This window comes from Orbicella franksi, chromosome 13 (assembly GCF_964199315.1).
Source record: "Orbicella franksi chromosome 13, jaOrbFran1.1, whole genome shotgun sequence".
Lineage (NCBI taxonomy): Eukaryota > Metazoa > Cnidaria > Anthozoa > Scleractinia > Merulinidae > Orbicella > Orbicella franksi.
In genome coordinates this window covers 19,608,197-19,621,064 of record NC_138157.1, presented here as the reverse complement: position 1 = coordinate 19,621,064, position 12,868 = coordinate 19,608,197, and the positions used below count along the sequence as shown (strand labels likewise).

General features: G+C 41.6%; 2 protein-coding genes across 2 annotated transcripts; both read left to right on the top strand.

Annotated features, from left to right (window-relative positions):
- Nucleotides 1-131: 131 nt before the first annotated feature.
- Nucleotides 132-1,125, top strand: LOC145465100 (collagen triple helix repeat-containing protein 1-like; the record flags this gene model as incomplete). Its single annotated transcript, XM_081448880.1, has 2 exons — nucleotides 132-455; nucleotides 550-1,125. Coding segments are annotated over 2 exons (687 nt in total), but the record flags the coding sequence as incomplete, so codon positions are not given.
- Nucleotides 1,126-2,977: 1,852 nt separating this feature from the next.
- LOC145466592 (uncharacterized) lies at nucleotides 2,978-6,416 on the top strand. Its single transcript, XM_081450306.1, has 3 exons — nucleotides 2,978-3,197; nucleotides 5,374-5,459; nucleotides 5,555-6,416. The coding sequence occupies exons 2-3, from the start codon at nucleotides 5,385-5,387 to the stop codon at nucleotides 5,894-5,896; spliced, it is 417 nt and encodes a 138-aa protein (XP_081306432.1). The 5' UTR covers nucleotides 2,978-3,197; nucleotides 5,374-5,384; the 3' UTR covers nucleotides 5,897-6,416.
- The last annotated feature ends 6,452 nt before the right edge of the window (nucleotides 6,417-12,868 follow it).

Here is a 12,868-nt window from a genome sequence, read left to right as displayed (position 1 = left end):
GCCCAATTTACATCTGTTTCTTTTCCCCAGCAGATATGTTTTAACTTGTTTTTCCTAGTATTATTCCTTGTAAACCGGACACTTTGAAGTGAAGACAAAGTTTCTTACATGTAATTGCAATCTTGTTTTAACACTGGGCAAAGACTCAGTCTCCGCAGATCTCAAGCTGTCCAGTCAGTGGCGTCCCAGGTGTCCCCGGAGTGCCTGGGCTCAGTGGAAGAGACGGGGCCAAGGGTGACCAAGGACTTGTGGGAGCCCCCGGTAAAAGGGGACCTCAGGGCCCTGAAGGGTCCAAAGGAAGCCAAGGACCCGTCGGACCACCTGGAAAGATGGGCCCTAAAGGAACCCAGGGCGACAAAGGAGAAAAGGGTCTCTCGGGGGTGGTCCCTCAGAGGAACTGGAAACAGTTCACCTGGAAACCATTGGAAGATGGCAAGGATTACGGATTGATAAGGGTTAGTGCTTTTTGTGATTTTTAATTTGTGTAGGAATTTGATCACTGTAGTTCTTTTACGTTCTCTTTCGTAATGCCTTTCTTTATTTTTGTAGGACTGCGTCTTTGTTAAAAAAAACCAAGACACAGCCTTGAAAGTGGAGTTCGATGGCGATCTCAGAGTAGCTTTTTGTAACCTCTGCTGTAAGCGTTGGTATTTCACCTTCAATGGCGTGGAATGTTTTAACCCAACCACTATCGAAGCGATCGATGCGATTTTGCAGAACCATAGCAGAACAGACACCAACGTACACAAGCACAGTCAGATCGGGGGGTACTGTGAGGGGATTGGTAAAGGCACCGTGCGCGTGGGATTGGTGGTCGGAGATTGCCCAGGTTTCAAGAGCGGTTCTGACGCGTATGCTGGGCACAAATCCGTGACCCGAATAATGATCGAGGAAGTCCCTAAGCCACAGTAGCTGAACAACACAGTGAGCCGTGAAAGAAAACGAAGCGTTTCATAGTTTAGTTTACTTGCGCTGTTTTGAAATGTAATAGACAAAGTTAAATATTGGGTAACTAAAACTTTTGTAAAAGAGCGGTGATGGCATGCTTTGAAATGGTTCAATAAAGTACTTCGAAAAAGAACTTTTGACCATCAGTCGATAATCTAAGAGTAATTTAACAATGCTTAACATTCATTTTCCTTGCCGGTTATGACAGTGACCTTCAGGAATCAATATAGTTCCAGCGCACTCAGTCATCAGTGATCCAAGAACGGGCAATAGCCAGCTCTGACCTTTTTGTTGTGCCAATAGATTGGAAGTAGTGCCGATAACCGAAGAACTGGCCATGCATGAAAAAGCGCTAATAAGCCAAGATATGGAAAATACTCTGTCAGGCTTACTAATTCCGTATAAAAGAAATGAAGTAAATATTGTTCTAAACGGGACTTTTCTGAGGCTAAAATGTTTTTAAACGTGGCGTTTCGGGCAGTTTTACTGCTCTTCTTCAGGTACAATAGTTCGAACTCAATATGGCGGACTGCCTGTGAACTTTGTTGTGTTTTTGCGCCCGCGGCCTCAGTTTTTTGGTTGGCCGCTGTGTGCCCGCAGTCAATAGCTTTTCTCAGTATACTTCGTTTCTGTTATATGAGAGGTTTTTTGTGTAATGGCTTGTGTAACTACCTTCAAACACATGGAACAGCCATGGGTACTAAAATGGCAGTCGCTTTTGCCAACATCTTTATGGGAGAGGTAGAATCACAAATGTTAAATCAAAGCGCTCAAAAACCACTCGCCTGGAAAAGGTATATTGACGATATATTCTCTATCTGGAATATAAACAAAGACGAAGTCGCGCAGTTCATTGAACAAGCAAATAGCCACCATCCCACTATCAAGTTCACGGCTGAAGTTTCCGACACGGAAACAACGTTCCTCGACACGGAAACAACGTTCCTCGACACAAAAGTTTACAAAGGCGAAAGATTTGCACAACAGTCTAGACTAGACATTAAAACTCATTTCAAAGCTACTGAAACATTTCAGTACACGCATTTCTCGAGTTGCCACCCACCAGGGGTCAAAAAGGGCTTCATCAAGGGCGAGGCATTCAGACTTCTCCGAACCAACTCCTCTGAAACAGCATTCAAAACTGCTATTTCACAATTTAAAACAAATCTCATCGAAAGAGGGTATCCTGAAACTCTTGTTTCAACAACTCTCGCAGAAATTACATTTGAGGAGAGAAACGCTGCTCTACAACAGAAACGTAAACAAGACACGCGAATCTTGCCTTTTGTCACACAATATCGCCCATCAGTGCCTAACTTAAGGCAAATACTTATGCAGAATTGGCATTTAATTCAACAACAACCATTGCTTAGAAGAATATTCAAAGATCCCTCTATTGTCTCGTACAAAAGGGGCAGATCCCTAAAGGATATACTCGTTAGAGCAAAGTTTTAACCGGCTATTACGCGTGGATGGGAGTTGTGCAGGCCTGTCACCCCATTGTTATCACAATTCACTTACGGCTTACCTTTCGTGTATTCAAATCGCCCGCCATTTTGAATTTGACCCGCGCACGTTAACGATGACTGACAAATGAGCGTCGGTCTTCCCAGGGAAGACTTCCTTATATAGCGCGCCTTCGTGTTTAAAGGTGCACTTTCATAAGCATAACTTCGGTTACTCAAAACCCCTAAATACATAAATCAATTTTAGAAACATACTGTATTTCCCACTAGCCTGACCGTCGTGTTTACTTCGGGGGAAGATGGGAAAAAAAATAGTTCTTCACGCCGGAAACAAAATACCCAGTGCTGGAGTGAAAAACATACCCTATTTCGGGACCAAAATATAGTCAAAATCTGAACACCATATCCAAGTACAGCAAAAACGATTCTGCTCTGCATCTGAAGAGAACGAACAGAGCGAAGCTCCGCAGTCTTCGCAAACCAAGTTAATTAATCAGAAACTGAATCCTTAAACTTTGCACTATGATATTGCAATGGGTTAAACCTGGTGTTGCGGCCAAATATTTTATGGTTTTCGTATTTCCTTTCTAGCCTTTAGAGGCCCCTTAGTATTATTATCAGTTGTATCATGTTACATTTTTTGTGATATATGAACAAAGAACGCTGTTATCCTTTGTATTTCTCAGACATTCTTTCAATGTGAAAATATCAAGTTTTAAAGGTTTCTAGACTCTTTCTACGGTGTAATTCGTGAAATTCCTCAGGCGGCGAATTCGAAAGCAAGTAAGCTTTTGCATCCAAGTTTATAGTTTCTAACAAGAGACTATTGTCTCTTGTTTCTAGTTGATCTTTTTGTAGTACATGTATTCGCTATTTATACTTCTTAGTTCTCGAAACCACTTTGTTCCATCGCTTGGCATGGTTATTTACCGTTTCACTTTGAATGAATCGCGATTACAAGTAAACTTCTTGTCGCTTCACTTGAACAAACTTTGTTCCTACATTCGCGAGACTTGTTAGAGCAATCGTTTCCTAGGCCCGTTAAGAATTAACTCAGTGGCACGTCCAAACAACATTTGAGAATCACTTTGTTTAACGTCCTGAGAAAATGCAACGTGTTAATGATCTCTTGACAGAAATTGGTCAGATTTTTTAGAATGACTCAGAAACCCAGGAAAGGGGGAACTATAGGGAGTTGAAATCCAATCATTTCCTGGGGGAGTATGGCTGGGAGCACTCTAGAAGCTTGCGCCTTCGGTGCTTGTTGTTTTGGAAATCGCTCATCGTTTTTCCTAGATCTACGCCTGATCAGCAGACGAAGGAGGCGCTCTGAAGCGTGCAACCGCTAAATGTACGTAGCTAAAACAAAACTGCCTTCAACTTTTAATCTAGGACATTTTTCGGTTTACTCAGAAGCTTCTTACTCCCGTGCGGGGGACTGCAATGTAAAAAGGAAGGAGTGGTCGTCGTACCTTTCAGGGGTTAAAAAAGCGGATCTGGTAGCTCTTAAGCCTAGTTTTCACCCGGGGGGACTCCAGGCTCACGTTGGAGCACAAGCACGCGTAGCGTAGCCGCGAGCGCGAAATCGAGCGGCGCAGCCGCGAGACGAGAAAATAGACTCCTTCCCGCCGGATCGCTTTGCTCTTCGACGCTCGCGCGTGTGACTCAAAGGTGAGCCTGCTCGCAGGCTAAGACGGGGGAACAGCGTAAGCTTTTGCAGTATCTTTTAGGGTATTGAGTCGAAAAAAATATGATAAGAGATGGTATGTTGTTTTAGAATTAGTTCCTCTTAGGGGTGAAAAACATTTCAAGCCATGCCAACAAAAAAGGATCTTGGTACCTCTTGAGGGTTCTTTTCAAAAGTTCCGACGAGCACCCCCGTCCTTTTTAAATGGGAGACCCCCTCCCAGGGGTTTTCATTAGCGACGCAAGCACAAGCGCAAGTGCAACAATTCTTATTTCACCGTAAAAACGGCCTTGACGCAGGCATAAGCACAAGCAAGAGAAATTTTCTCTTGGCACAAACGCAAGCACAAGCGCAAAGATCAAATTTGTCCTTTTTCTTGTGTTTGCGCTTATGCCTGCGTTTGCGCTGCAACAGGTGAAAACGAAATACTGCTCAGGCATAACACAAGCACAAAGATATTTACCACACGTGGATATGTTTGGCCAGTGAAAACACTGGATCCAGATCACCTCTAAACAGTTCGGAAGGTTCGGATGATTTTGCTTGTGCTTATGTTTGCGTCAAATTTTGTTTTCACTTGGGTCATCCATATTGCTTGCGCTTGCGCTTGTGCTTGCGCTTGTGCTTGCGCTTGTGCTTGCGCTTGTACTTGCGCTTATGCTTGCGTCGCTAGTGAAAACCTGGTTTTAGAGTGTTCAGCTTCCAAAGTTCCACGGCAGGTGCTTTTACGGTACCTTTTAAGGTATTGTGATAAAAACGTTAGTGGCAGTTAATGCGTTGCTCTAGAATATATAATCAACTTCTTTAGCAAGCATGCGTAATACACAGTTCCAACCGTCCTATATCGGTTTTTCAGGTCAATTGATTTTTGTGCCTAGCCTCTTTTGTAGAGAGGTCATTTCGGGGAGGAATGACCAACTTTCCTGTTTAAGCTTACTTGCAAGAAGCAAATCACGAAGACGAAAAAATAAACTTGAACGAATTAAGAACCGGTCCGGGCTCACGGCGCCGTTAACAAGTAGTTAGTTTAAAAAAAATATGTAATATATTTTGTGGCAACTGACTGTAAATTACCTCAGGGCTTGCGGAAAATGTATATACACACTATAATCTTCTAAATCTTAAGCGTTTTGAGAGTTAAAACTATTTATTGACTTATTCAAAACACTTTTGGACTCTTAACTTTATAACGTTGAAGTTGTTTGTTGAAATCCAAAAGCATGGTTAAGTGTTAATCTAAATATGATTTGTAAAACATTTGTTTGATTGTAGACCTGTGCGGTATGGATGGAAAGATGAAAGCTATAAAAATGTTCATTATTTGTCTCATCTGGCTTGCCGCTTGCAATATTTACTTGGTGAGTTAAATTGTTCCTCTTCAAAATGGCAGCTTTTGTCAAGTCTTCAGGATTACCTGTCATTCTTTTTTCTTTCTTTTTCTTTTCGTTTTTAGAGCACGTCCCAGTCCCCACCCGCGCCTATCTGTCCTTTCACTTGCCCGGCTGGCCCACCAGGGAGTCCTGGCCGACGTGGGCGACGCGGACACAAAGGAGAGACGGGATATCCCGGACCGGTCGGACCGCCAGGCTGGAGTCCTCCGTGTGTTCCTTGCCAACAAGGCCCCATGGGTTCGCCTGGGCCCGTTGGGTTAGAAGGCCCGCCAGGACCGAAAGGAAAGGAAGGCCAAGCCAAACACTGGAAACAATGTGCGTGGAAAAATTTGGACGATAACAGAGATTATGGATTGCTACTGGTGAGCAGAATTTGTCTAGCTCTTTTCAACGAGTTAGTTTGACCCAAAAAAGTGCCACGAAATGTTTTAAAATAACTGCAGATGCAAAGAAAGTTTGATAAAATTCGTTGTGCGTTCCCTAGCCTACTCTTTCGTCCGAAAGACGCCCAAAATTTCGATGACAAAAAGATTAAAGCTGTCATTTTATGTCTGATATAACCTATGGGATCAGGCGTTTTTTGTTTTCGGGGGAGAGGCGGGCGCTGAAGTCTACGGACAGGGGAGGGAAAAAACTGAGAACGCCATCCGGTAAACATTTTAAAATCTTAAGTTATCAGCAAGGGGAGGAAGTTTCTTTCTTATGGGCTATTTTGTAAAATGACTCACTTTTCCTTCATTGTTGAACCCACTTCACATAGTAACATTTTTCAATTTAAACACGTTTTTAGTTTCAAGAGAGTGTAGAAGCTAAGTCTTTTCTCGTTCAGTCCCAGATTGCCACTGACTATTACGGTTTCTTGTGTTCTATAGGAGTGTACTTTCACCAAGCACAAATCGTACACAGCCTTGAAAGTCGAATTCATCGGAGATTTCAGGATATGCTGTTGTCTGGATTGCTGTAAGCGCTGGTACTTCACCTTCAACGGTGTGGAATGTCAAAGGCCTCTCGCTATAGATGGTGTGCACCACATCGCTCACAACCACGGTAGAACGGACACGAACATACACAAAACTGGATATATTGCAGGGTACTGCGAGGGAATTTCCTGGGGCACAGTCAGAGTGGGATTTCACACAGGAGATTGCGTGGGTAAAAAAGCTGGGCCGGCATTTACCGGTTATAACTCTGTGAGCCGTATTTTGATTGAGGAGGTTCCACCTTCCCAACCATAATTAAGACAGATCGACGCTACAAGTCAATTTTCTTTTCTCATGTACAAGTTATAATGTTTAACTGATTAGGAGCTGAGTTTCAGGGAGCTGCAACATTGCCGTCAAATTTGCTCGCGCATCTTGTTTCCTTCGCTGTCAGGTGTCTTTATTATTATCATAAACAAGTTTGTTTGTAGTTAACGTAAATTTGAGACAGGTTACGATAAATGGCGATTAATTTTTTTTTTCAAAGATTTCATTAATTGTTGTGCCTGATTTTCAAAATAAAAGTGAGAGGTACCTTCGAGTGTCCTGTTTCAGTTAACTCTGTAAACTTACTAGGATAAATGTCATTTTCAACTGATACACCTCCGATTTCACAGGAGCCTTTTTGAAGTGGCAGGATTGTTTCTTAGTGGTCTGTGTATTTGCTAGTTATACAGATGGGAATTTATCCAGCTGTCATCCAGTCAGAAGTAAAACCAAAACCCATTAGGCCTTTTGCAACAATTGGTAACGTGACTGATAATTTCAAAACTCTTAACTACAGCTATATGAATTTCAGAATTGTAAAGATCATGTCTTAGATAGCTACAACACCAATTTTCAGACCAATGCCGGCCGCGTAAGGTTGAGATTTAATGACCATTTGAATATTGCAAAAATAATGAGGTTTTGTATGGAAGTGAAGAAGCTCTGCTCTCCAGAAATGTTTTTCGTTATTTTAAATCACTACAAAAGGAAGCTACTGGCCTATAACTACTGGAGATAGAAAGAGGGGTAAAATATTACGAAGGAAGAAAAATTCTAGGCTCTTAAACCGTAAAGCAAAGATTTTATGGCAGTCTCCCCCAGTTACATTCGCTCAGGAATACAGTAGTCAAAGGAAGAACAGGTCAGGCCCTGTGACCTTTTAAAAATAATACATAGAAAGGCATCTTGATAACGCACATTCACCCATATGTACAATCGCCCTTAAATTAAAACTCCTACGATATGTCAGTCGTGTGCCAATCATCGCACGTGTGAAAATGATTTGCGAATTCCCTAATTGTCCAGTTTCATCACAGAATCATGTTTAAAAGACTTCAAATCATGCTCTTCGCTTAGCCTGGGTGACAGTCATACAACACGTTCTATTGTGGCCTTTTGGTTCGGTACGTTTGAAGCAGAACAAGCGCACAAGATAATCTATTGCTCAAATTGCGTCCCTTTCTGAAAAGGAGCAATTAATTTAAAGTGGAGGCTATTTTTTCAAATTCTCAAGATTTTGCACTTGACCATAACCAAATGCATTAAGTTTTGCAGGTTAAGTAAACCACCACAGACATACCCCATGAGTTATAATATACTGACTTATTTTTGTCTAATGGTTTTTACGAGAAACATTTCAAATATTTTGAGACAGTCTCGGATAATCATAGATGTTTAAATCCATCAGGTAGAAAGTTTCGCAAGACATGTCAAGGATATGACGCATCAAAACCTAAACAAAACTGAAAATTAATATTTTGTTACGCAAAGAAAAAATGTTTATTGACGTTCATGAATAGACAACTTCTAATTAATATCAGAAAAACTAACTCATGGTACTCAGCTTGATTGTATTCGCTCAAAGCAAAGATGCTGGTTGAGTGAAATAACTAACAGCTTATGCAAAGCTATATTGCACTTTTATGATACCATGCTCACCAGGACAATAGTCTACGATAGTGTCAGCTGCGTAAAACCCATGAACGAAATTAGGGATCCGTATTTACCAACATGATGCTTAAATTATTTAGGAAATAGCCCAAAGAAAATACGCGCCCTTATTGTTTAAAAATGGAATTTCTATTTAACAATCAGATTACGAGCTTCAGATTTCTATCGTGTAATAGTTGACGAGTGTGCTGCCCGAGTCAACTATCACGCATAATACAAATCGAGACCGAGTATTGTAATCCCTCGAAAATTGTCACTTCAGGCGTTAAACGTTTAGTCGTGTGAAACATTGCAGAGAAATTGCTCGACGTTAATTGAATTAGAACAATCAATATAACGAACCAATTTAAGGTTATTCAGTGTTTTCAGCTGCACAAATACAGCAGACTGGGATTGCCATAAAGGCATAAGCAACACACACTGGTAAGTGAAATACTGAGTTTCCACCCTGTCATCTTTTTCCAGTAGTTGGATAAACTCAGATGTTCGGCAACGACATCAATTCGAAAATAGGATTAAGATCAATGTCAAATAATTCAGTTGTCCAGGTTTTCCTGTTGGCTCAACTGAAGAATTTTTCTCCCTGTAAAACATTGTAAAAGAGGCATCACGTTGAAAATATATAGTCACGATAAGGGCACCATCATCAGAATGGTCCCTTCGCTAGGTCGTTGTGTGGTCTCCGGTGGCCCTGAACACTGCACGATAACGGATAAGAGACTGCCATAAGGCCTTAACAATTATAAGAAGCTTCTCGAAGTCGGTGTCCACTCTTTCCGTCCCCTTCAAACGCAACAGTAGAGTGGTTGATGCTAAAGTGAAATCTCTTGTGTTGTTATTAGTTATATGTGACAATTAGAAGCTGATGATATAACTGACTCACAAACATTCTCTGTTGTGAACTGGTTAAGTGCCTCGGCGAGCACAGACCGTGGTAGCTTTACTGTTGCACAACCGTGAGACGAGTCTGATCGAAAACATTCAAAAACGAAAGCGAGTTACTTGGAAATTTGGGCTGAAGTTCATCTTTGCTCTACTTCTCATCTCGAAACAATTGCACGTAACACTCGTTTCTTTCTTTCAGCTGTTTTGAACAGAACGTATTGGCAGTTAACAAGAAAAGGCTGGAACAATGAGTTTCGTCCTCTTTTTTTGTGTTGTGGGATGTGTGATACCACACTTGGTGTTTTCCGCCGACCATTCGGTAAGTTCTCAAACTCATCCACTTTCTTTCGCTTGGCAAAACCAAGTGCATTCAGAAAACTCGCCACGCGTTAGATTTTTAAAAGACGTAAATACACCTTGCTTGGTGGTTTGACAGATGACATGAACACAGATCTTGCAAGTTGGAAAAGCGAACAACGAGTCAAACTATCCAGAAAGAGATAGATTTTGTCTGTTTCATTTTCCTTACAATTTCCCACAAAATTTACCGACGAGAAAATGTGTGGTGTTAGTTTAACACTCGCTTACAAGATTCCTCTCGATTATGGGATTGGGGCTCTAAATTTAAAATCGTTTTTGGCACGCCAGCTTTAAGACAATGTGACATTAATTTCGGGAAGGAACGAGAAGGCAACAGAATGAATGTATGGAAAATGCACAGGAAAGAGAAATAATGTTTTAGTGATTGCGTTTTTATCTTAACTTTGAAGAGCAAGTCGACTTGTCCGGCCAGTGGCGTCCCAGGTGTCCCTGGAGTGCCCGGGCTACACGGACATGATGGGGCCAAGGGTGACCAAGGAGCTGTGGGAGCACCCGGTAAAATGGGACCTGAAGGACCCGAAGGAAGCCAGGGGCCTGTGGGACCACCTGGAGAAATGGGACCTAAAGGAACCAAGGGCGACAAGGGCGAACAGGGCCCCTCGGCTGTGGTCCCTCAGAGGAACTGGAAACAGTGCGTCTGGAGCAAACTGAACGATGGCAGGGATTACGGTTTGATAAAGGTCAGTAATTCTATATTTACTGAAGACAGTATGACTTCTTAGATGGAAGGTACACGTTATAGGTGGGTTATGTACTTTAAATTGTTTGAATATGCGGGGTTAAGCAATTATTTCGTGTTTGCGGCTAAGCAACAGTTTGTTTTGTTTGTGTTGTTTTATTCTCATTCAGAGGAATTGTCATTGTATTTGTGAGTATTATTCAGCCTCGTAACCTCGTTCCCAGGGCTTGGAAAAAATCCTGAAAACGAGGTTGCGAGGTTGAGTGTTATACAAATTATTATTTTTAATTATTTATTTATTTTTTAAAGTTGCTGCCTGTATCTCGGCTGGTGCGTCTTGTAAGATGCACCAAACATAGAGCCAATTAAGTTTCAAGAGCAAGTTGAGCAGCTGGGTGATTAGAATTAGTATTAATTCATAAATTACAGTACGAGATTCAATGTTAAATCTTTCTAAATTTCCATCATTATCTGTCATTCTAGGATTGTGTCTTTGTGAAGAAAAACCAAGACACGGCATTGAAGGTGGAGTATGATGGAGATTTCCGGATTTGTTGTTGCCTGAACTGCTGCAAGCGTTGGTATTTCACCTTCAATGGCGTGGAGTGTTCTAAACCAATCACTATCGAAGCGATCGATGTTCTTGCTACTAATCACGGCAAAACAGACACCAACGTACACAAGCACAGTCAGATAGGGGGATACTGTGAGGGGATTGGTAAAGGCACCGTACGCGTGGGATTGGCTGTCGGAGATTGCCCAGGTTACAAGAGCGGTTCTGATGCGTATACTGGGTACAACTCAGTGGCTCGAATCATTATCGAGGAAGTCCCTAAGCCACAGTAGCTGAACAATACAGTGAGCTGTGAAAGAAAACGAAGCCTTTCATAGTTTAGTTTACTTGCGCTGTTTTGAAATGTAGTAGAAAAAGTTAAATTAGTGGGTAACTAAAAACCTTATAAAAGGGCGGTGATGGCATGCTTTGAAATGGCTTAATAAAGTGCATCGAAAAAGAACTTTTGATCGTCAGTTAATATTTGAAGAGTGTTTTAACAGTGTCACGCATTTAATCTCAAGCTCCTGAGCTGGTTTGTACAGTGACCTTCAGCCATCAGTGATCCGAACTAAGGTGATAGCGACCTCTACCAATTTTGCTACCCCACTTTTGATTTTTGGAACTGACTAAGACAACCGAAGAAATGGCCATGAAAGAAAATGTAATAAGCATAAAAAGGGGAAATACGTGAAACTCTGTCAGACTTGCTACTTCCATTCTAGAAATGGTGGTTTTTTCATGAATATAGTGCGTTTTGTTTGCTTTGGAGCCAAAATTAACCCTTGATATAAGAATAGAATCTTAATGTGATATTTTAACAAGGTTTCTTAGAAATATTAATGGCGTTTTCAATTCTTACCTTTATTGTCGAGTCACTTTAGGAACTGTGAGAAAACTTCACCAGCACAACAGTGCCACATCACCTTACAGGGAGCGTCATGTTATTTAGCAACTAGCCTTACTCTAATAGAGCTGTTCGATTCAACGCGCGGGTATGGCAGCCATTTTGATCCACTAATTTCGCGTGCGCGTGCCGCACTCGAGTAAAATTCTCCCGTGCGCGTGCCGCGGCATTCGCGCAAACTGGAGAGCGCCAGGAGAACTTCCTCTCATAGATTGAAAAACTTTTGATCATAAAAATTAGGATAAATTATTTTCACCAAATATACTTACCAACCTTTAAGTCTCTGGTATCCGTTCTCGAAACAGTTAAAGTGGAATAGGAAACACTGGTTGACGAGCAAACTCAAGGTTGTGGGCAAAAGTGCCTTCTTTGTCAATTGCGCTAGTCTTTGCCGTGTAAACTTATGGGAGTTTGTTCGTGCTTAATAATGCTCTCTTGCAAACGGATACATACATATTTAAAAGCAGGTCACAAAGGATAGGCAAGACCAAAGTCCTGAAGCGGACTCTCACTACTAAACACCAGAGGGAAACAAGGAGCCCTGGAGCTGAGAGGCCTTGTTAGGGGTTTTAGAGATCAGGGATAACTAGGAATATAATTTTAGGGAAAATGGAAATCTGGCAAAATAATTTCAAGTTCTTGGCTCGTACGTATTTTCGCCTTTGCTGACGATTTTTATCTCCCGTGATCGATTAGCAGTTGTGATAAGTCAGTTCAAGCGCTTTCTGCCTCGATGATACCGTTGTTGTCTTGCTTTTTATGTTCATCAATATGGCCTCTGCAACAGTGCTGCTTGAAATTTCAACATACATTTATAAATACGAGGTAAGCACTCGATCACAGTTCCTCATGGCTGGCTATATACGAAACCATTGTTTTCGACAGTTGAATACGTTGCAGAATCATTTTTGAAAATCTTGTTGGTCAGATTGTTTGCAGTCATTCTCCTAAATTCCCGGTGCTTCAATTTGAATATGCTGGACTTGGAGTGATATCCTCAGAATAACAGGAAATTTTACTCCGAAACCAGCCAACATGTTCTGCTAACGACTT

What these genes read in the sequence shown, in the direction of transcription:
- LOC145466592 (XM_081450306.1), top strand. Translation starts at nt 5,385, where the DNA reads ATGGATGGAAAGATGAAAGCTATAAAAATGTTCATTATTTGTCTCATC. An exon ending in CCGCTTGCAATATTTACTTG is followed by an intron (nt 5,460 to 5,554) that starts GTGAGTTAAATT and finishes TTTCGTTTTTAG; the next exon opens with AGCACGTCCCAGTCCCCACC.